Source organism: Clarias gariepinus, chromosome 13 (genome assembly GCF_024256425.1).
Source record: "Clarias gariepinus isolate MV-2021 ecotype Netherlands chromosome 13, CGAR_prim_01v2, whole genome shotgun sequence".
Lineage (NCBI taxonomy): Eukaryota > Metazoa > Chordata > Actinopteri > Siluriformes > Clariidae > Clarias > Clarias gariepinus.
The window spans coordinates 32,912,238-32,935,882 of record NC_071112.1 but is presented as its reverse complement, the minus strand read 5'-3'; the positions used below and the strand labels follow the sequence as shown (position 1 = coordinate 32,935,882).

General features: G+C 40.5%; 1 protein-coding gene across 1 annotated transcript in view; it reads left to right on the top strand.

Moving 5' to 3' along the window:
• Positions 1–23,645, top strand: part of ush2a (Usher syndrome 2A (autosomal recessive, mild)) — a 213,367-nt gene that overhangs the window by 5,127 nt on the left and 184,595 nt on the right. The window contains exons 3-6 of the mRNA XM_053509206.1: positions 11,139–11,274; positions 19,353–19,416; positions 19,704–19,992; positions 21,972–22,156. Of these exons, the coding sequence (XP_053365181.1) occupies positions 11,139–11,274; positions 19,353–19,416; positions 19,704–19,992; positions 21,972–22,156 (674 nt within the window). The remainder of the gene's footprint in view (positions 1–11,138; positions 11,275–19,352; positions 19,417–19,703; positions 19,993–21,971; positions 22,157–23,645) is intronic.

Genomic DNA, 23,645 nt, shown 5'->3' with positions numbered 1-23,645 from the left:
CATAAATAAAAAAAAAAAAAAAAAAAAAAAAAATATATATATATATATATATATATATATATATATATATATATATATATATATAAAATGCTGTGATATAAAATGTTTGCATTTCTGTAATAATAACAATAATGCAACAGCTTTTTTCAGGTTTTATCAGAGGTGGTTAGAGTGCATGATGCAGACATGATCTCATACTTTCCCTCCACTATTAGTAAGAGAAGCGCTCAAGTGTGTTGTACTGCCCTGTAAGGCAGCAGAAGGAACAATTAAACAAGAGGCATTCGACTCTCATCGTGTTTTTGTCCTGTCAATCACATTAACACTGGCTAATCACCATCAACTCATGGATGCAGAAAAGGGAAGATACTGAGCACTTTTCTCCTGGTGTGTAACGCTGTCCTATGTCTTAATTCGAAGATTTTCTAATCTGTAGTCAGAGGGAACCTAAAGGCAAAGCGGAGAGCTGAGGATAAACGCACATAATAAAGAGTTTATAGTGTTTATAAGTCAAAAGCATGAGGATAGGAGGAAGAGCAGAGCAGCCGATCTGCAGGTGCTTGTGCAGGTGATGACAATGAGATGAGGAGTGACGCGAGGAGAAGAGAAAAACCATATCGCTTTCGTGAGGCCCTTTCGGGTGGCAACAATATGTGACAGTGAGCTTCAGCTGAATGTTTTGATGCGTCAGAGATCCCCACCCCTTCCCCCACATACCCCACACCCCCCAACTGTGAACACAGTCTGCAATTGGGATAAGGCAAAGCTAGATTGGCTTGTGGTTTCACGTGGGAAAGTAAGGATGGTATAAAGGATATTACTTCATTTGAATATGTCTGTTAGATCATTTCTGCCAAATTTGTTGTTCAAGACCTCTAGCAGATTGTAAAAGGTGTTTGAAACAGTCTCCCGTCAGAGATGGAGTTACTAAACTGGCACGGCTACATTAATAGGTGCAGCGTTTAGCTTGTTGTAACAGAATGCACCATGTTTAAGGTCACAGAGGTGAAGGCTGGTTTTGTTTTCTGTGATAGCGTTACGAGTGAAGTCATCATCATCACCAGCCAACATCTTGTATGCTTGTGATGTCTGATCTCACTTTTCAGCTCTGGGATCTGGACACAGTGTAAAAGCAGGCTGCAGTGCTGACTGTAGGAACCTGGCCGCCAGCTTTAAGGCTGAAAGAAGCTACTAGATAGTATTTATATTTAGGTTCTACGAGCGGTCTAATAAGAACCGAAACAATACTCCAGTTTGTAAAATGCTTGAACGTATTTCAATTTCTTATTTCATATTTAGTACTGTATATATGGGCACTGGTGGCTCAGTGGTAGGTGTTCCATGCGGAAGGCCCAGGGTCGATTCCCAGTCAGTGCCCAAACCTCAGCCACCCCAGCCGATTGTATCAGGAAGAGCCTCCAGTGTAAAGCCTGTGCCAAGCTTGTATGTCCGCTCCCGATGGTGCACTGTGGCGACCCCTTGTCGAGAGTAGCCGATAAACCAACAACAACTTGTAATAAGTATGATAAAACCTTTTTTTTGTTGTTGTTGTTGTTGTTTTTATTAAGCACAGGATTTGTAGTATTTTATTTATTTCTCATACTGCACAAATCTTCATCAGTTGGATAAAAGAAAAAGAAATCCATTATATACTTTTAGTCCGGTTAGTCACTGAGAGAATTTACCTCCTTCACCAAAAAATATTTTAAATCGTTTCACTAATACACTAAAGGAAGCTCCACTGAGAGTCTCAATTCAATTAGTTCCTGTTTGGGTCAGATCTTGTTCTGATGAAAACCAGCATACAATCATTTTCGAGCAGTTAAATTAGTTTGTTATGACATGTTCTCGTGACTGTTTCTGAATTTTTGCCGTTGTTCCGTCAAATTTTAAGAGAATCCCACAAGTTCATAAACGTTTTCACGCACAATTACAGCTTCCACCAGGGTGTAGACCTTGGCTGTGGCATTTCAATCTGGCGATTGTGCAGCACGGTGGATGTGTGTTCTCTGGGGACGTTTTTGTTTTGGCCACGAGCTTGAGCTCTTAACCCGAATGTGCACATGGCTCATCACCCCGTGTGAACTTCTCCCCCTACCCAAAGAAATGTAGGCCAGCCAGTCCACTGCTCAATCCCCTCCAGCCAGAGCAATCGTGGAATCGTGTGGAGGTGGCAGGAGGAATTAGTGCTGGCTGCGTTGTTTCTCAAGTATCCTCTCAATGGGGCGAAGAAAAGAGCATGCAGTGTGAGAAAAGCCTCGGAGTGCTTCGTTCATGCAACTGTGGAGGACGAATTGCCATTTATTAATATATTATTCTGAAAGGGAGAACAGAGTCGAATGCTAGCTGTTGCCTTCATGATATAAGGAGTGTTTAGTCGTGTTTGAGTTCTGGTGTTACCGTTTGAATCGTGCCGTATGATTTGGATAAATAAGAAAAAAACTGTACATTCTGATTACTTCTATGAGAAAACTTTGGAGAAGGAAGAGACTGCAGGTCTGGCACAGGAGACATCAGCGCCGGCATCAGGCTGCTCTCTCGGACTCTGGCCGCGGGTCAGCTGACCTCTCCGAGTGGTTCATTTCACCCTGAGTGATGGAGACTGATTGGCAGCGTCCATGAAGGTGAAGCAAGGTGAGAAGAGGCAAAAAAGAGCTTCCACCTTACCCCAGCGCTCTCTCCGCAGGCGCCCGGTGCTGAAAGGCCATGGACACTTTATAAATCACCCCAAAATGTTGACAGCAAATTAGTGTGTGCTGCCATGAGTTCCAAAAACTGACTTTAACAGGAGAGGGAAGGATGAAGGGTTGGATGTTGGACAGTACAAAAACTATGTAGAAGGAATGTGCCAAAAACCCTGATGTTGCTCATGATAAATAAAATATGGAAGAGTTTTTAAAATGTTCTGGTTTATTTTAAAGGCAAATCATCTGAATTATTATAAAGGGTTTTTGGAAATTTCTTTAATTTAGTTATAACATACTGTACAGTATATCACTTATCCTGTGTAGGGTTGCAGGAGGCCTGGAGCCTATCCCAGGGAACTCGGGGTACAAGACATACTGTAGTACACCCCGGATGAGGTGCCCACCTTCTGCAGGCCACAAGCACACACACTCTCACATGCTATGAAAAATTTGGAAATTGAAAAAAATCAATGCTTGTCATTGGACTGAAGGAAACCGGAGAACCCAGAGGAAACCCATCAAGCACATGGAGAACATGCAAACTCATGAGGTGGGATTCGAACCCCAACCCTGGAGGTGTGAGGCCCCTGTGATGACTGCTGAGCCACCGTGTCCACCTTATATGAAGCCTACGCTTTTTGTAGTTGGTAAACTGGACAATATTTATTCTATATTTTCGACCATTTTTTTTCTTTTTTTGCCAAATTCATTTCAAAGATAAAAATTCTGAGGGAATCAACAGTGTCTGAATCCGACCGCTCAGAGCTGAGTGCTGTGGAACGCTTGCCATATGGGTATACTGTATAACTGTATAACCATCAGAGCAGCAGGGTTCTGCGGATGTGTTGGTGCTGTTAACTCTGCCTTTGTTTTATGTCATGGGCCAACTTAGTATTGGTGAAAGATCATCTATGATGATGATGATGATAGGATGAGTTTATCTTATAAACCACATAATAAACACACTTAGGATAGTGTGGCGGTGGTGGTTTTGTATGTGTGTGTGTGTGTGTGTGTGTGTGTGTGTGTGTGTGTGTGTCAGACACCGCCCTCAATCTGAGGCCTGTCAGGAGACGGATGGTCTGAGCGTGGCACCCTGGCCCTCTGTCATTCAGGGTGCATGCCGTGTCAGATGCAGAAAGTCATATAAAGAGGACCACCTCACAGGACACGCCATAAATAAAGACAAGTGGCTGTAAATTAGCTGCTAAAACTTTTTCAGCAGCTTTAAAAATAGTAGTTTATTCAGTACATGTGCAGCCTGGTGTCCCAACAAATAAATCCTGGTTTTAAAGGCAGTAAGTAGCAGTGATCAGGATTAAACCTACCGTAATTTGGAGTGTTTTGTTCAGGTAACTATTCATGTGACCAATTTTAGTTCTTCTTTAAACTCGATCCTTTATGGCCTTGTGTTGTAAATCTACATAAATAAAAAAAAAAGCAAATCTTAGAAAGTTGTTTATGCCCAAGACCCAGCCTCGCATGGATATTAAGATCTGCTGCTGTAATCATAAACTTTGTCCTGTGAGCATCCCTGGGCTCTCATCCACAATTTGCATGTTATGAGTTTGGGTTCTTTTCTGAGTCTGGTTACTTTTCAGATATTTTCCCCCTTTGGGTCACCTCAGGAAGTTTTTCATTGTCGCTGTCGTCTCTGTGATGTCCATGAGGGATCATCTGGGTTTCTTTTCTAATTTTTTTTTTCACTTGTGTATAGGTGACATTTTGATTGGACCTCATTTTAAATCACCCAGTACAGTTTAATTCTCTTTGAGTAAGTGTTCATGCCAAGTAAGCAGAAAAACAGTCTGGCTTTGTCTGCATCTGCATCGGTACAATTGATGCCTGTTGCTGAACTGAATACTTTAAATCACTCCTAGGTTGGGGTGTGTGTGAGCATGTTGTCCCCTGGATGTGCTACTGCCTCCAACCCAGTGTTTCAGAAGCAGGCTTTAGATCATGACATGAACAAATTAACCAATAGGGATCGTTTAAAAAGAGAACACAGATGTATTGTAAAGTTGTGTTGTAAAAATGCTCTATTTACAAAAATTGAAGGATTAAATACACTGTCTGGTCCAAAAGAAAGGTGGCCTTTTCAAATTCTAAGTCAAATTATTGGATTAAATCAAGTTAAGAAAAAAACAATTACTGGAACTGGATTAAGAAACCCTTTACACATTATCAAATCCTGGAAGGATCCAAACTGATGGTTGTAAAAGTAATCTGGTGGGAAAACAATCATCACTTAATGATGACTTAAACACTTGGTGTCCGTACTGTCCATAAGTAAACCGCGTGTTAGTGAGACTCTTAAGGAAAAAGACTTCAGTTTCTTAGGGATCATAAAGACTGGACTTTGGAGTGATGGAGAAAGGTCATGTGACCTGATGAGTGATGGGCGTGTCAGGGTGAGAAGGGAAGGACATGAAGCGATGCTCCCATCATGCATAGTGTCCACTGTACAAGCCTCTGGAGACAGTGTTATGATCTGGGGTTGATCAGTTACTCAGGTCTAGACTCAGTAACGTTATGGGGCAATAAAATGAAGTCAGCTGACCATCTGAATGTACTGAACCACCAGAGGATCACATCTATGGAGGAAGACGGGGAGTGTTAAAGGGCGTCTCTGAGAGCATAGGGAATAATTTTCTTGTATGTTTAATTAGACAACAGCAAAAGGAACAGCGTGTTTTCATGCCCAATGTGCTGTAACACACCCCAGATGTTCATTTGCCTCTTTAGTTTATTTCTGAAGCTTAAACCTGTGTTCTAAGACTGTTAAGGACACACTTGACCAAATACTACGGAACATGCCTCAGCACCATCCTCTCTTCCTCAAACGCCGGAGACGTTTCTAATCAGTGTGAGGAAGCGTCACAAGCTTTTATAGGAAGCTTCTGGAATTATGAAAAAATCACTTATTTCACTAAGAGTAGACATTTGTCACAGGCACACGGTGTGTAGAAAAGCGAGGCGAAAGCCCAACCTTGCAAGCTGCTTAGCAAAAATGATTCCTGTTCCTTTTTTTTTTTTTGTTCATGCTGAAGAAGAGAGGGAAGGAAATAGATCTCTGATATGCTTTCTGCTTAAAGCATAGCCTTCCAAGAGTTATTACCTTTATTAAAAGCACTGACACGTCGCCTTATATATTTCCGCCTTCTCCCACGCCACCGAGACAATTTTCTTTTCTTAAATAAACTGTCATGCTAGTGTTAATTTATCGCTGCCACCCTCATTGCGGGAGAAGAAAAGGGCCTGATATAAAACATGTATATATGAGATTGGTAATTGTAGCTTTAGCCTACTTGAGTAGAACAAATGCGTCTCTCTCATGGCTGCGCTAATGTGATAAAGGGAAAATTGGCTGTTCGTCAGCTGCCTCCTCCGCTGCGTAATGGCTGATGTTGAGGCGACGCGTCCGGCTCCAGCCGACTCGGATGCATCGGCGCTGAAATTCAAGCAGCGTTCTCGTCCAGACAGTTATATTTCAAATGATTGGCCGAGTCGTACTCTGTGCACTCCGATACATGGGATAATGTAACAAATTACAAGTAAGGAAACAGTTTTGCTTCATTTAAATGATAAGAGTCTGTCTCACTGAGGCTCAGGGCTAAGCTGTAAATAAAACATCCGTGTGCGTGTGTGTGTGTGTGTGTGTGTGCACGTGCACGCAGATAGAAGGGTTAGGCTTCGCAGGTATCAGCAACATGCTTTGAAAAAGCTGGGGATTGGCTGCGCTGATACCCTCATCCGGAGTGGAATATTTCTCGAGGCCCTGACAGCTCGTCCGGCGCTGAAATGGAAAGGGCTTTATCACCGAGCGCTTTGTCACTCAGGCTGCTGAAGGTGCCTCGGCTCCGACTGGGGCTCGTGTCCCGGCCCTGGTTTATGGGCCAGGTCAAAAGGGCGAAGCATCATTTTTTATATAAAGCTGTGGCATTTGAAGTTAGATATACTTGTATTAAAAAAAAGACATTGGAGGGTTTTCCCCCCTCCCGAGTTCAGAATTCCATCTACAAACAGGAGCTATAAAACACTGGGCCCTGGATCGCTCTCAGGTTTTTTCTTAACCACAGCTTCACTGTAAGGATGAGAACATCTGTTATTCTAATAATCAATTAATCTGTTTATTGTTTTTCAGATTGACTGGTTTATTTTAAAATATTCGTAAATAAGATACGATATACCTTTATTTGTCCCACAGAGGGGAAATGTCTTTGTTACAGCAGTGAAGAAAAATTGTGTAAATAGTTGCACTCTCAAACTAATTGAACCAGGTCCAACAAGGGTAATATTGCACAGTTTAAAATCCTCTTATTGCACAGTTGCTATTTCAATGAAATGCACAAGGGTAATATTGCACAGCGATACCAGCAATATTTATTTCCTTTATTTTGTGTTACTTATTGTGTTAATAAGTACAATGCCATATAATGCTGGGTAATACATTAATATTAATCCGTATTGTGTGTTTTAATGAAACCTACTTATTCTTTGTGTATTCAACTCTTTATGAATATAAATGAAAGGAAACAATATAAAAGGTTTTAACATCATGACATCAGTCTGATCACTGATTTATCAAAACGCTCATTTGACACCACATTCAGTCGTTCTCAATCATTCGAGGTATTAACTGACTATTTGGTGAGAGTCACACATGATAATGCTTTCTGATTGGATGAGAGACGATACAATGTTATCACGATACTCAGGTGGTAATTTGATTTGTATCGCAACTTTATGAATATACTGTACTGATTCAATATTATTATTTTGTTGAGATTTTGTTGTGCTGCTGATGAATGTGTGAATAGTTTACACCTGTAGGTTTATGGAGGAACTGCAACATTGTCATATATACAGTAAATAAAAAAATAATTTCTCGACTTTAAAGTCAGTGTAGTGGTACATAAAATGCCACACAGAAGAATCGTGATACATTAATAAATAAAGTTTTTCCCATTTTTCCACCCGTTTAGAGATTTCAACTCCACTGTTTTGATGAACGCTGATCTGATAATGTGTGTGTTTACATGCTCAAAGCATTTAATCAGAACATTGTTTTTTTTTTACTTGCACAAAGTTGTTCTGCTCTCTGTGTAGTGTTTAATCTGCTAAATATAAAGAATTAGAGAGTATTATATAATTTTAAATGTCCAGCGATCAGGAGTAGCTCAGTGGTTAAGGCATTGGGCTACAGTTCGGAAGGTCTCAGGTTCAAATCCTATGACCACCAAGTTGTCCCTGTTGGACGCTTGAGCAAGGCCCTTAACTGCTCAGATGTACGTATAATAAAATGAAAGGTGCTCTGGATAAGGCCAAATGTCTAAAAGAATTTAGATTGTCTACGATTGGAAAGATTATTTTCTACGTATGAAATTCGAGCCAATCAGACACAGATGCTGTGAAGGAAAGTCTGGTGTAAAGATGCGGGGAAAAAAACATAAACAAAAAGAATATATTTATTCCCACAGGCAGATCGAGTGTTTACTGGGCTAGTCTTTATCCTTTTGAAGTGATTATACAGTAAAAGTATTACACGGCCTTTCTTGTTCAGATGGTAAATTGCACATTTATTTCGATTTTATTAAATTCTTAGTGGAATAAAAAGGTCCATATAAATGCACATATTGTTAAATACACTATTTGGCGAAAAGTATATGGACACCTAACCATCACACCTGTATGTGAGTCTTGTGTAAACTTTTTCCACAATGTTGAAAGAACACAATGGTCTAAAATGTCGAAAAGGTCAGATTCGATTAGATCGTTTGAGTTCAGCCTTCGTTGTAGTACGATGGCGTCAAAGCGACTAAAAGCTCGTTCTGTATTTAGAGTTTAAAAGCTAAAGGTGCAGTGAGAGCTTTAACATTTCACTTTCCCATCTGTAACAAATGGAGTTTTTTTTTTTTAAGTAAGATGGAATTTCTCTCTCTCTGAATGTCAGCTGATAGAGTTTCCCATGAGAGAGCTTTGGTGGGAAAGGTAGTGACGCAAGCACTGACACGTCACCTGTTCTTTACCCCGGAGCCCTCTTTCACCACTGTGCAGAGGGAGCAGAACAACGAGGGCGCAGTTACAGAAATTTTAAACCCCAAACTAATATAATCTGATGGAAGTTATTCAGCATTAGGCTTCAGAGTCGAGCTTACTGTATGAATATCAGCTGGCTTTTGATCATATGAGTTTATGGCTGAATTACTTCTGCCAGAGTGGAATTGTGCAGAAAAATTTCATAATCTTTAAAGTTTTTGTTGTTACGTGCACATTTATAAGAGTTCCCTAGGAAATGGGATTGTTTTCACTCCCGTACAGAGTGTAAAGCTTTTGTGTGTCGGCTCCCCGAGTGTCAGCATGAGTTCTCGCTCTGATGCCGGTTGGCTACCTGATTCCGCAGCGCTCATTCTCATAAAAGCCATCGCATAAATTTGTGGCAAATTTCAGGTAATTCCCTGCGCAGACCAAATATGCCTGGTTCAGTCTGAAAGCTGAGAGCGGCTTTTAAGATGTCATCACCTGCTGATTATGAAGTTGCTAAAAGCTCCAGAGAATGGCTGGTTAATAATCTCCTGCAGTGCTGAAGTGATCTCACAGGCTTTTTCTTAGTAGGGAAGCTTTCTAAACAGGTCACATACACACACACACACACACACACACACACACACACACACACATATACACACAAAAAAAATCAAAAAGAACAGTCAGAGATATGGACTGTATTGTATAACATTTAGAGGCCAGGAATTTGTCTCGTCCCCACTGTTGACGCTCTGGACCGACATGCTGGTGTCAATCATTGATTAATTGTTTAATGTGACGTTTCGCAGAAGGAACACTAACGTCGGATCAGTGTTGTGATACAGCTGTAAGGATGTTGCAAACACAATGCTGTTTTTGGAAGTTACGTTGACTTTGATAAAATGGGATTGAGATAATGTTGAATAAACAATCCAAATACAACAATGCAAATGCAATCTCAAAACAACAGTTTTTTATTTATTTATTTCATTTTATTACATATATTTTATTTGAAACATTGACACAGATTAACATCAATTCACACAAAGTCTGAGCAGGTCCATGTTTCCTTAGGTTTCAGTTCTGATCTGAGATTGAGACGGACACAACAGCTTCCCGCACACAGCGTGTGTTTCTCGAGTCATACTTCTCTTAGTGCCGTAATGTTCCCTCTCCATTTTATTTTCTTTTTGAAATATGACCCTGAGGTGCATCTTGGCTCCCAAAATACTCGACTATCACAAACAGAATGCCCCCTAGTGGTCCAGTGGTAAGCATGCAGGGACATCGGTTCGGTCTTAATGCTGCTTTTGCAATGTTGTCTTTTAGGTTACAATTATTTGTTCAACATTATGCCAATATCACATAGTCAACAGTGTTGCAACATCATCGAATTTAAGAAATTCTTTAAAACTTTTACAAACAACCTAACACCAACGTCATCCCAACATCAGTAACATTGTCAAATTAACATTACCACAACATTTTGACAACCAATAATTCCTGCTGGCTGGTGTGTGTGTGTGTGTGTGTGTGTGTTTGTGTGTGTGTTGACTGACATAGCACAGGTCATGTGTTATGTGTAAAAACATGCCACTGATATTTCAAAGCTTGCATAGAGGAGATGTTTAGTTATTAATTTCTATTGGATTGGTATCTAACATCACCTGATGCCCGATGTGCTGATATCACTATTTTTATGAAACAAAAGTAGTAAATTTGTGTGTTTGCACTATTCAAGTTGTGCCCAGTCCAGAAGTGGGATGGAGCAGACACATATCAGCGTTTAAAGTGTAATAAGTGCTCACTATAGAGACCAAACAAAACAAAAGAATTACAATCGGAAGCCGATAGAGAAATCCCCGCTTTAGCTCCAGACCTCGTTTTCAAAAGCCTTCATTGGCGCTAAATAGATGGAAGCACTTCAGACTTCATTTACATCACTCTGACGTGGGCTTCAGATCTCAAGAAGCAAGTCGTCGGGCCGGTTTGAGATTTCGAGGACGGCCTCTCACCAGTCTTCAATCAGCCATCATGAAAGAGCGCGGCTTAAGGATCCTCGAGGCAGCTAGTTGTCTCGCGCTTCCTTCATCCTCCAGGAATTTCGCTTCACTTCCATCCACCTTTTTAACTTTTTTTTGGGAAGGAAGCTGTGAACATACAAATGTGAATGTGATAGGAGGGCTCTTTATCTCAGAAGAGTGGCACACCCGGCAAAGGCAGAAAACTTTATAGGACGTTTCCCGTTTTAAAGGTTTCATACAAACTCCTGTAATTGAATCTGCATTATTCACATATAATGCTGCTGTCAGGTTTAGTGAGAGGGAGGTTTGACACTTTGTTGCTCTTTAATAAAGGCAGCTGTGGACTTCATAACTACACCTGTGTGGCATTTCACTAACATACACTCCTGTTGGACTTTAGGTACACAGAACGAGTGTGAGCTTGTTCCTGAATGGACAAGAGGAAGATGGAACGGCCTTCGACACGAAGACCCTGCTAAGTCCTGTCGCTGATGTCACCTCAGATACTTTGACTTGGATTGGCCAGAACTTTAAAGGTAAAACACTCTCATACTTTTGACCATTTCTTGAGGTGCACAAAAAAATTTCTGAAATATGGTACACACACAGCAAATTGTGGTCAAGTTCTGGAATAAGCATGGATTTGGGCATGGCCCAGGTTCACAATAATACTTTTACTTTTTTTTTTATTCCTGGGGATCTGGTTCCCCCCCAAACAGACCACTTTTACATCAATCAGCCATAATATCGACACATTACCTTGGTTTTATAATTATAAACAGTAAACTGGCTGAGGAGTTGGAGGTAGATGTTGAGGTTCTCTTTGGAAGTGACAAGGATAGATAGGATCAAGAATGAGTTCATCAGAGGGACAACCAATGTGAGATGTTTTGGGGATAAAGTCAGAGAGGCCAGATTGAGATGATTTGGACATGTTCAGAGGAGAGGATAGGGTTAGGTGGAGGCAGATGATTCGCTGTGGGGACCCCTGAAAGGGATTAGCCGAAAGACAAAGAAGAAGAAGAAGAAGAAACTGGTGACAGAATGATGGGCACCCGAAGCTCACCCATGTTGCCGGGGACAAAAGGCCAGCCCATCCAATCCAATCCCACAGAAAAGTCAATGCAGCACAAATCAACATGTAGCAGAAAGGCACCAGAACACCCAGTACCCCACAGCCCACCACACATGAGGCCCAGCAGGCAAACAGCCCCCAAACCGGCCACCAAACTCCACAGATCCTAATTCGGTAAAAGCCCATAAGACAAACAAGGTCAATTCACAGAGGCTTCCTCCCATAACTCAAAGCACCAAAGGGATCTGCTGTCAACATCCTGATGCCAGACACCATGTTGCCCCCCAAGAGGTCATGTGGAGTCCAGACCAGTCGGGCCAGAGCTGCCCAGATGGCTCAAGGAAAACCTTTGATACGTAATGTTTTGTCTTTTATGTTATGGCTGATCGGTGTAGTATGATGCTTTTAAAGACGTGAAAATGGTGTGAAATTGTGAAGGAACTTTAGATAACCTCACTAAGTTTGTCAAACAGGAAGTTAGGTGGACTTTCATTGCACATCCTGCATTTAAATGCCAGCTGAATCGGATTTATTAAGAGATTTATACACATTCTACTGTAGATGTGTTGTGTGATTCCACTGGGTGTGGCTCAGAGTTCACGTCTGCTGTAGGTTCAGTGCTGTGATATGATGCGAGCACTCGCTTAGGAAACATCCATAAAGCACATTAGATGTTCGGACCTGCAGTTAGCTTCTTATAGTTATATTGTTTTGTCTGTTTTTCGTGCTGCTGTATTTTTGCCTGTATGCTGGTGACATTAAGTTTCAAAATCTATCTGAGATGCAGAACACCCCTGTGCAATATCATTTAAATGTCAAATGGTGTCTTACCTTACAGTAAAGGCATTGCATCTGGGTTGATCACTAGGGTATTAGCCCGCATGAAAAATTATTAAAAACAAATAGTTTCCCCATGAAAAGTATAGGGTCACAGCAGGAACTGCATGAATGCAAAAGTCAGTAAAGCTTTAATTACTGAGACTCAAAGCTTATTTTTCCCTCAGCATGGACAATGCCAGTGTTGCACAAAATACAGGAGATATGTTCTGCCATTCTTCAGAAACATTTTTTTTTAGCTCTTTGCAGGAGAGGTTGTGTTGCTCTGCTTTTCTCTTTAAAATACTCCACAGGTTTTCTATTGGATTGAAGTCAGATAACAAACTTGGACAGGGCATAGTCAGTTTCTTCTGGAAAATTCTTCCTTTGCCAAGCCTCTGGGGACTGGGAGTCGACCCGTAAGCCACTACTTTAGGAAATTTACAGACATTCATGTCCATGTCCATTTTCTCAGCACCTTTTGCACTCATATTTGCACCCAATATCGTCACATGCTACTGTACACTGTACTGTATATGCTCCCTCTAAGTCAGATAAAGAGAAAGAACCAAGTTGCTTATCACAGCTACTGTATGCTGATGATACCCAGCTTTACCTAGCCTTATCCCCTAATGATTATAGCCCCATAGACTCCCTCTACAAATGCATTGATGAAATTAAAAGTTGGATGTGACAGAATTTTCTTTAATTAAACAAGGAGAAAACTGAAGTCATTGCATTTGGAAACAAAGATGAAGCTCTGAAGGTGAATGCATACCTTCACTCTAGGGTTCAGATAAGTAAAAATCAAGTCAAGAATCTTGGGGTGATTCTGGAGACAGACCTTAGTTTTAGTAGTAATGTCAAAGCAGTAACTAAATCAGCATACTATCATCTCAAAAACATTGCAAGAATTTGATGTTTTGTTTTCAATCAAGACTTGGAGGAACGTGTCCATGCCTTTATCACCAGCAGGGTGGATTATTGTAATGGTCTCCTCACCGGCCTTGCCTAGAAGACCATTAGACAGCTGCAGCTCATCCAGAACGCTGCTGCCAGGATTCTGACTAGAACCAGAAGATCTGATCACATCACACCAGTCCTCAGGACCTTACACTGGCTTCCTGTAACATTTAGGATGGATTTTAAAGTACTTTTACTTGTTTATAAATCACTCAATGGCCTGGGACCTAAATACATTACAGATTTGCTCACTGAATATAAACCAAACAGACGCTCAGATCGTTAGGATCGAGTCAGTTAGTAATACCAAGGGTTCACACAAAACAAGGGGAGTCAGCTTTTAGCCATTATGCTGCCGCAGTTGGAACCAGCTTCCAGAAGAGATCAGATGTGATAAAACATTAGTCAGATTTAAATCTAGACTCAAAACTCATCTGTTTAGCTGTGCAATTATTCAATAAGCACTGTGCTACGTCCGAACTGACTGCATTATTTTATGTTTATCTAATATCCTAAACTGTTTTATTCTTATTTTAAATTATGTTTTAATTAGTTTTAATTAGTCTTCTATTTTAATTTTAAATTAAATTTAAATTAGTTTAAAGTTTTATTGCAAACTGTTTTTATTTTTATTTAAAATTAAATTTAAAAGTTTTCGTTAAAAAGTTTTATTGCTATTATCTTTTATTTCATTGATTATTTTCTTCCCTTTTATGTAAAGCACTTTGAATAACCATTGTGTATGAAATGCCCTATACAAATAAACTAGCCTTGCCTTGCCTTGTCCACTCACTGTAGAGGTCCCGAACAGATTCATGCCAAACATTCTGGATGCTACCTGCGACGATCAGATTTATCATGGTCTCATCTGAGCAAATGAACATCTCCCTAGTATCCATCAGGCTTCTTTATTGTGAAGAGCATTTGTTTATTTATTTATGTTGCATTTTTATTCCTCCCTGGTTGATCTTCCTGTATTCTTTCCCATCTTTGTGAAAACTCAAACACTACCAAATTTCTGTTTCTCCTGGCAAGTCTTTTCCATGTGGAGCCATGACGCAGACATAGAGATGTGAATAGAGATGGACGAGTCACAGTGTACTCAGTTTAATTTCAATAATCACAGTGTTTCTAAAGTGTGTGTTAGTCATCATGTGTGAATTCTTCTTCGCGGTGTGTATTTTCAGTATAGTGTTTGTAAAGTAATTGTTTTTGATCGAATTTCGATAAGAGGAAACACTCTACTTTTCAACATTAATAATCAGTAACTTGACAAGTTATTTGACATTTAAGCGATATTGCACAGGGGTGTACTTACTTTTGTTGCATACTATAATATGTATTGTTACTTTGATATTACTCATATCATTAGGGGAACTGTAACGCAGGCCTCTACTGAGTTGTATATAAAAGTATATTAAATTAACGCTGGTCTTACTTTAAATTAATTTACACATACAGCATTTTCTTCTTAGTTGAATTGGAAGAGGAAAAAGGGCACACTAATCTGCAAAGGTGCTACAGTTTTTCATTCCGGAAAGATCCGTAAGCCAGCAACTAATCAAATCTGGGGATTTATATAGGCCAGGGGTGACCATATGGCCACACATAATCTGTTCATAAATGAGATGAGATGGGATTTCTGCAATACGCACAGTAAAAAACGCATTTGAATACATATCTGTGAATGGCACAAACTAAATGGATGTCAACTCTGTTACCTTAATTTCCTTTCTGGGACGTTTCTGCACTTGAATTTTCACCGCCGGGATCCGTCGCGGACGCGTTCTTATTATGATGACAAATTTCCTTAAATCCATTTTTAATAATGATTAGGTAATCCATTACTGCTCTGCAGGGAGTACAAGACAGACACAGTTAAGAAGTCGTGCTGCAAATTAGAAGTTTACAGGAAATAATACGGCTCATGGTAAACCTGCGTTTATAAAGAATATACAGTAGGAGCTCTGAGGTGGTCGTTCTCATCATGAGGTTCCAGATCTTTTTTAACTGCTTGGTCAATGCAGCACCTCTTCTGTGCAGGTCTACAGTAGCTTGCCTAGGGGACGCTGGGGACACGTCTCCAACACCTTCCCAAAGTGTAGCATGGTGAAAATCATTTATGTCCTAGCCTGAGGCAGAAGCTAAAATATCACCTCCACATTCGGTTGCATCAAACACTGTGAGATGATTACGTCAACGTGTTAGGAGATTATTTATAGAAAACTAGAAGTCACTTTATTGTGGCACATGAATTCTTAATTCTCTTAGAAAAACGGTTCTACTTGGCACTCTTTGATAGCAGTATACTCTGTTGTAACTTAAAGGTTTCCCTGAACAAAGAACCAAAGAACCAGTAAACCTTCTGGAAAAAAAAAAAAAAAAAAGTTAAGCTGCCATTGTACTGGATAATTTCCGTTAATCTGCCTGCACAATCACGCTCTGGATTTACTTTCATTTCCCTACAGATGCGTTACTGTATGTTTTCAGGCTGTCCATCTCTCCCTTCATCCATCCGTCTGGCCTCCACACATCCACCCAAGAGTCCTGTTAGTTAAATCTGTCTAGAACAAGTACTGTAATTGCATTTTTTTAGAATTTCTATGGGATTAAAAATGCTTTCCTTCTGTAAATTATATTTATAGGTATTTCATAGGCGAACTGCACAGTTTAGCATCAAGAAGGTCTCGACTTGTTAATAGCAGAGACACCCTTGCCAAAACAAAACAAATGTAGAAATGTGGCAGGCCGTGTGTATCTTTGTACATGCATTTTATATCTTATCTATAGGATATTTTTTACATTATTCAATCAACAAAGGTTGGGGATGAAATTTCTGCTGATTGAAGGCATAAAAGTGATTGACATTTACAGAAGCCTTCAAGCACAGTACGGTGATGAAAGTCTTATAGAACGCCTGAACTTTAAAAATCACCAGATAACTTTTCTCCATCTGTCTGTGTGAACTGTACACACACTTATTCACCAACACCACTTGCACATTACAAGAACTCGGCTGGGAACTCAGCTGGCTCGTCACTTCTCTCATACAGTCCTGACCTCGCTCCAAGACATTTCCACCATGTTTGAAAAAGAAAAGTAAAGGAGTTCCTGGGAGGCCGACGTTTCAGACGTGAAGCAGGCGGTCAGATCAAAACTTTCTCCGTTGATGGTGTCCAAGCTCTAGTGAGACACTGGGATAAGTGCATTAGTGTATCAGGGGATTATATAGAGACATAAAGGAAGTGTTTACTCTCAGAGTTCTGTTATTCTGTACAATCAAAATCCTGGTTTGATTCCTTGAGCCTCCAAGTTTGGCTGGCCACCTTCAGGGTGGTGTGTTCGAAGCTTGCCTCTGCTTTGTATGTGTGTATGTTAGGGCTTCCTTCAGGTACTCTGGTTTCCTTCCACAGTCCAAGGACACACAGTGGAGGCTGATCCAAAATGTGTGTGTGTGTGTGTGTGTGTGTGTGTGTGTGTGTGTGTGTGTGTGTGTGTCCTGCAACATGTTGGCACCCGACCTGGGTGTACCCTGCCTTGTAACCTGAGTTCCCTGGGATGGACTCCAGTCCCCCTCAACCCTACCCTATGAACACACTCCGGCTCTTACTATGTGATTCTCAACATTAATGTGGTTAATTAACCTGATTTGTAAAAATACTCTAATTGAGACGTATTTAAACCTTTAGTTAAAACCTTAATAACTGATACAAAAGTTTAAACCAATATTAAGAACACATCCTTATTATCCTGATAAACACCTCCTACAGTGTGTCTGGCGCATAAACATGGCATGCGTACATTTAAAAAGAAAAAAGCACGATAAACAGGCAGCAAAAGATTTAAACATCACTTCAGACAGATGGAAAAAGTTTTTTTGTTGTTGTTTTTTTTTTTAAAAGTTCCTGTAGATGTACCAGTTTAGTTAAAATATAACGCTAATGTACATCCTAATCGTCTGTAATTTGGCGGTCAAAGTGACATCATTAGGTGCATTTAACAGACATTGGACTTTTTTTCACCTATACATTACTTCAAGGTAAAATTCCTTTGCATAGTTGGGGTCAGGGTGCATGGTCAGCCATCATGCAGAACCTCCTGGAGGAGATTGGGTTAAGGGCCTCGCTCAAGGGCCCAACAATGGCAACCTGGTGGAGCTGGGGCTTAAACCGCCGACCTTCTGAACAATAACTCATGCTTCAACCTCTGAGCTACCACTGCACTGACAAGAAAACATGGACGCCCTTTTTTTGTTTCTTATTAGCTCCAAGCTAGAAGGCTAACACAGATGAGTAAGGTATATTTTCTTTCATTTTAGATTTAACAAATAAATATCTGCACGTTGATTAATGTAAGCTAATACTTCTACACTAATATGGGTTCACCTTGCTAGCCCTGGGTTGGACCCCATTTCAACACGATGTTGTAAACGTTTCTTAGAGACTTCCTGCCATATTGACATTAGCTGCAATCGGCTGCATGTCCAGGATGCGAATCTTCCGTTCGTCCCAAAGAAGCTCTATTGGATTGAGATCTATTAGTGAGATCTAGAGCTGGGTTGTCCTGGACAGCGCTATATGCTAAACAACCCTTATCAGTTAATAACTTTTTAAGCATATAATTCTTTATGTTTAAAAACTAAATAACAATTAATAAACATCTCTTGGTGAACCAAGTTTTTATGCGACTGGACTTTTATGATAAACCAAAAACTCTCCAGGAGAATACAACATTATTGAGCCATGAGTACACTGTATAAATTTTATTATTATTTTATAAAAGTAATTAATTTGCATGTAATGGCCCTCCATCATATATATGAATTTAGAAACGAGCGTGAATCTCGATGTACGATTAAATCTGCACTGCTTAAGGAATCAGCTTCACTCCATCAGAGTGAGCTGTGCTGTAAACCACATCAGCTCCACTCCCACTCATGCCTTGTTCACACTTTATATGCATGGATCATGCCTTATTGTGCACTTGTATACATATCATTTACATGAAACACTCCTTAATTTATGCGACAGTAGTTATCCAATAGTGAATCAATAAAAGGAAAGCGGTTCCAGGTTGAAGCAAATCCAAAAAGAAAAGAAAAAAAGGAAAAGGCAGGTTTATGTTACTATGTCACAGCACAAACTTGATTTTTTTTTTCTTTCACTTCAGCAAAATGTTGATGCATTGTGCTGATTATGATATCTCAGTGCCAGTACTGAGCAGTGAGACTGAGCATTTTTATGAAGAAAAAAGAAAAATGTCCTGTTTACACACATCTCTACACATACTGTAAGCCCAGGTCTGTGAAAACCTGTTCTCTTCATGTGGACATGGGACAAGCCAGGCACGTGTTGGACAAACCAAACACAAAATTTGAAAACCACAAAAAGGTTCAGTTGGCATAAAACCTCTGAGCATAGATCTGATCAGACGCAGTGGTTTAGTTGTAGTGTATTTCCAGGTGATCTAAATATAATACACAGAAACAAAGCGCTTATAAAAAATTTCATAATCAGCGTTTTTCTGGTTTTATCTAATATCAGAGGTGGTTTTGCGTGTGGTTTGTGTCCTAACGATGCCACAGCCCTGAGTCAGCAGGATTACACCTAACACATAGCTGCAAATAAGTGCAATTCATCCACTGGGCCGCAAGTATGTCTTCTACCCCAAACAATGGCCGAGATAAGGTAATCCTCTCACCACTATGGATCCTGCAAACTCTCCTCAATAGCAGCCTTTGACATTTGGTTTTCTTCCCAGGGTCCGATCAATTCATCGGGAGAATGCAGGATTTCAGATTTTATCCCCAGACTTTGACTAACAGGTCAGTGGATTGACATCCAGACATCAATCTGGAGAGATCTCTTTATGGGAGTCTAGCCATGTTGATTAAACTTGTTCAGAAGGGTTTTCTGAGGATGTTTGTCTGTTTAATTATTAATTTACAGCTAGACCACTTAATTAGCTCTGCAGAATTGTACTTTCTTTACTCTGCCGTGTGCTGTACAGCAGAACTTTAATAGACATTTGAAAATATCATAAAAATCCAATAATAAGGGAATATATATTTAGCAACGTTTGTCTTTTTATCTGTACTGTTTGTCTTTTTAGGGAGATCGAGGAGGTGTACTCTGGAGCGATGCCTCTCCTCCACACGCAGACGTCATGCCGGTGCCCTCCCACCCACCCGAGAGTGCACCCTATAGTGGAACGGTACTGCATCCCTAACGGTGCTGATGACACCACCAACAACCGCCTGCTCCGCCTCCACCCACACGCTCACCCTCTCAACTACATCAATGATAATGACATCGGCACCGCCTGGGTCTCCTCTGTTTTCTCCAGTCCGGAGGACCAAGGGGTTTCCATCACCATAGACCTGGAGAGCGGACAGTACCAGGTAGAGGATAAATATTTTTCAGCAGCTGATGTGTGATGCTCCAAAAAGAGCCCTCACATAGTCAATATATTTTTCAAATTTTAGATATAGTATTTTTATACAGAAATGCGCCTTTCTTTTGCGTCTCTCACAATCTGAAATACGTGGGCAACCACAGGCAAAGTTAAACAATCATAGTGCAAAATAAGATTTCTACTATTGCTGCACGGTGTTATATTTGGGCCCATTCCCCATGAAAAAACGTATTCATTGTAGTTTCTCTCACTCAAAGTTTCTTTCACTTAAAGTTTCTCTCACATGCTCACATTCTGCTCACTGGTGTTGCCAAATCACAACAACAAAATCCCCCTATGCCACAAAGCTGTGTGATTAAATCGATCTTTTTTTGACCGATTCATTGATCCAGAATTTATTCACAGTTTAGTTAACAAATAAAATTACATTTAACATATGTTTTAAATAAAAAAATATTTTTTCTATCAAATACTAACATTTTGTGATGACACACAGCATTTTATTATTTTATTATTATTATTATTTAATACTTTTAAACCTATAAGCTGTGGGACAAATCGATTTGAAGTAAATCATTAGTAAATCAGCAGTCCACCTACATGTACGATTCCCAGCTCTAGACTTTGGCTCTGGCATGCATCTCTCCAGTGTTAGGATTAAACTGTGAGAAAAGTTCACCTTAACAGCCGGTTGTGTTTTAAACACCTTTAGGCAGAAAATTTGCAAATACTGCACGTACAGTAGCCAGGGCAAGGCTAGGAAGCCATGTGATTTTTATACTTTAGTCTTTTACTATCTTCTTGTTTATTTTGCCCCTTGTCCTTGTTAATCCTGTTTTGTAGTTCTGAAAACTATCTGAAAATGTAATTGCTGTTGTTACACTTACGTATTAATAATGTTATATTTGGAACCTGAATTAAATCATTGAAATAACTTTTGGTAAAAACAACAGAAATCTTGGCTGCCCGCTGACATAAAAGACTGAGGTTTGAAGACTAACAGTACTAATTGTGCAGTTTTAGCTCAGATTTTTTTGTTTAATTATTTCTCTGTAATAATAATGAGGAAGTTGCAAGCTCAACTTCCAGAAGTGCCAGACTGCGTTAGGAAGCCCAGCTCTTATCCCTGAAGCCTCTATTGATTGACCCTGTGCTCTGACGCTGCTTTCTTTGAACAACTAATTATTCATCATGTTTATTGCTAATGTATTTTATTGAAATATGTGTCTTGCAGAGAAGTACAAATCTTTAGTGAGTTTTTGATGGACACTTTCTCCTAAACCCCATCCTTCCCGAGCTGAGCGCAGCACTCCTAGAAGAGTTGCTCAAATCTTACAGCTGGAGACTTCAAGGCTTGTGCGTTTGTCTCGGCTCCCTGAACGGTTTTTACTTTGCAAATCCGAAGGCTTGGGACCCTTTCGGCTGTTCAAACAAACAACCAGATGCTCTAAGTTCTTTAAGTGTGTGTGTGTTTGTCCAAGTTCCCAAGTCATCCATGCCGCTAAGCCGTGAAAAAAGAGCGAGGAGAAAAGAGGAGAGTCCAGGAGAAAAGCACTAGTGGATTTTAGAGTAGCTCTATGGCAGAGTCTCTCAACAGCAGATAAAACACACCGGCACAGCTTTTTGAAGTGTCCACTTAGTCAAAGCTGGCACCAGTTCTTCCACAAGAAAAGACTCTCAGAAAAAAAAAGCCATGTAGAAAGAATGAGACAGGGAGAAGGACGCAAGGGCCATGGAAAGAAAGAGGGTGAGGGGCGGGTGTCAAAGCCGGCGCCGATCGGCTTCAAGCTGTTCCTCGCAGCAGCGGCGCTCGTGAAGTCGGCCGAGCGCGGACTGTGCTGGTGCTGATAATAGATAATCCATTGCTGTTTAGTATTTCATGCATATTCCTCCTTGTCTTGGAATTTAGCACGCTCTCTCTCTCTCTCTCTCTCTCTCTCTCTCTCTCTCGCGCGCTTTCTGCAGGTTTTCTATGTAATTCTTCAGTTCCGGAGTCTGCAGCCTGAAGCTGTACGTATTCAGAGAAAGACCAGCAGCACCTCCGCATGGACAGACTGGCAGTACCAAGCCAAGAACTGCAGTTGGTTTGGGATGGAGGATAACGGACCTTTGGTGAGCCCGGACTCTGTCAACTGCATTCAGTTCCCCAGGTACTACAGTACTCGCAACATTTCCAGAAGCTCAATCTACTGTGTTCTTTAGACCGTGCCTGTACTCCATGTGGACATGCCCATCAGTCATGAGTACTCGTATTGCTATGCTCTTTACACTGTTAACAAAGAAGGAGGAACACAATTGTTTGAATATCTTTGGGATTCCCTATTAACCCTAGTTTGCTGAAGGTGAAGTGGAAGAACTTGCCAATTGTAAACAAAGGCCTCCTCACCCAGAACCACCTAGGGTTAGGGTTAGGGCACCTGATCTTACTAATGGTCTTACGGCTGTATGGACAAAAATAGCCACAGCCATGTTCCAAAATCTACTGTATTCCTGAGCCGACTCAGAAGAATGCTGACTGGAGGAGACACCCCCCCCCCCCCCACCTCCCCCACCCTATTGAAGGGAGACCAACGACATATCGGTGTCCATGGTTCAGGAATGTAATCTTCAACAACGCAACAATCTTCAACAAGCATGTTAAGGTGTGAGTCAGGTGTCCAGTGCAGCTTACAGTAGTAGCTGTAAACAATAAGATATAAGGAGACAGAGTGTGTGTGCAAATCTGGTGGTCTTTGCCTGAAAGTATAGACACTGTAGATGGATGGATTTGACAATATAATGGAAACACAATTTTTTTTTGGCAAAATTGTCTAAAAAGAATTTGTCAATAAAGGAATTAAACATATACTGTAGTGTACAGTGTTAAATTTGGCAGAGGAACAAAACAAAAAAGTGTAATTAAAGAGAAGAGAGGATAAGAATGAGAAAAGCACACAGCAAGAGAGAGAGAGAGGGAATGAGAGGGAGAGAGAGGGAGAGAGGGGGAGGGATAGATGGCACTAGGAGAGCCGGTCCGTTCATGTCCTGGTTAAGTCTATAAGCATTAGGAGTCAGGCTCAGAAAGCAGAGGGGGCAGTTGTGTTAGGTGTAATGCTGAATAATGCAGGTGGGGAGACATGTCCAGTCTGGTGGACAAGCCTGATGACTCAAGACAGTCCTTAGTTAAAGAATTAAAAGTGCAGTATTTGATTTTATAAGCCTAATCCCTAATCCTAACCCACAAAACAGTGTATAAAACACACTTAACATACGAATCTATCCTGAAAGACATTTTGGGCGTTTTCACATTAGAGCCCCGGGATCATTTCCGAGAACACTCGACCCCAAAGCCTGGATCATTTTGATCAGTAAGAACACAATTGTTCCAGACTCTGGGAACCGTGTCCAAGGTGTTCTCAGACACAGTACAGTGTAGTCAGGCATGGATCAAATCAGATATGAGGGCCAATCGTACCTGAGCACAGAACTAGGTTCCTGGTTAGATGTGATGCAAGAGCTTTGCTCTTGACATTCTTTCTGAAATATAATAATAATAATAATAATAATACTGTACATTTTATTTATTATGCACTTTATATGTAAAGCAAATCTCAAAGTGCTACAAATTAATTTGCCTCAAAAACTCTAATAAAAAGATAA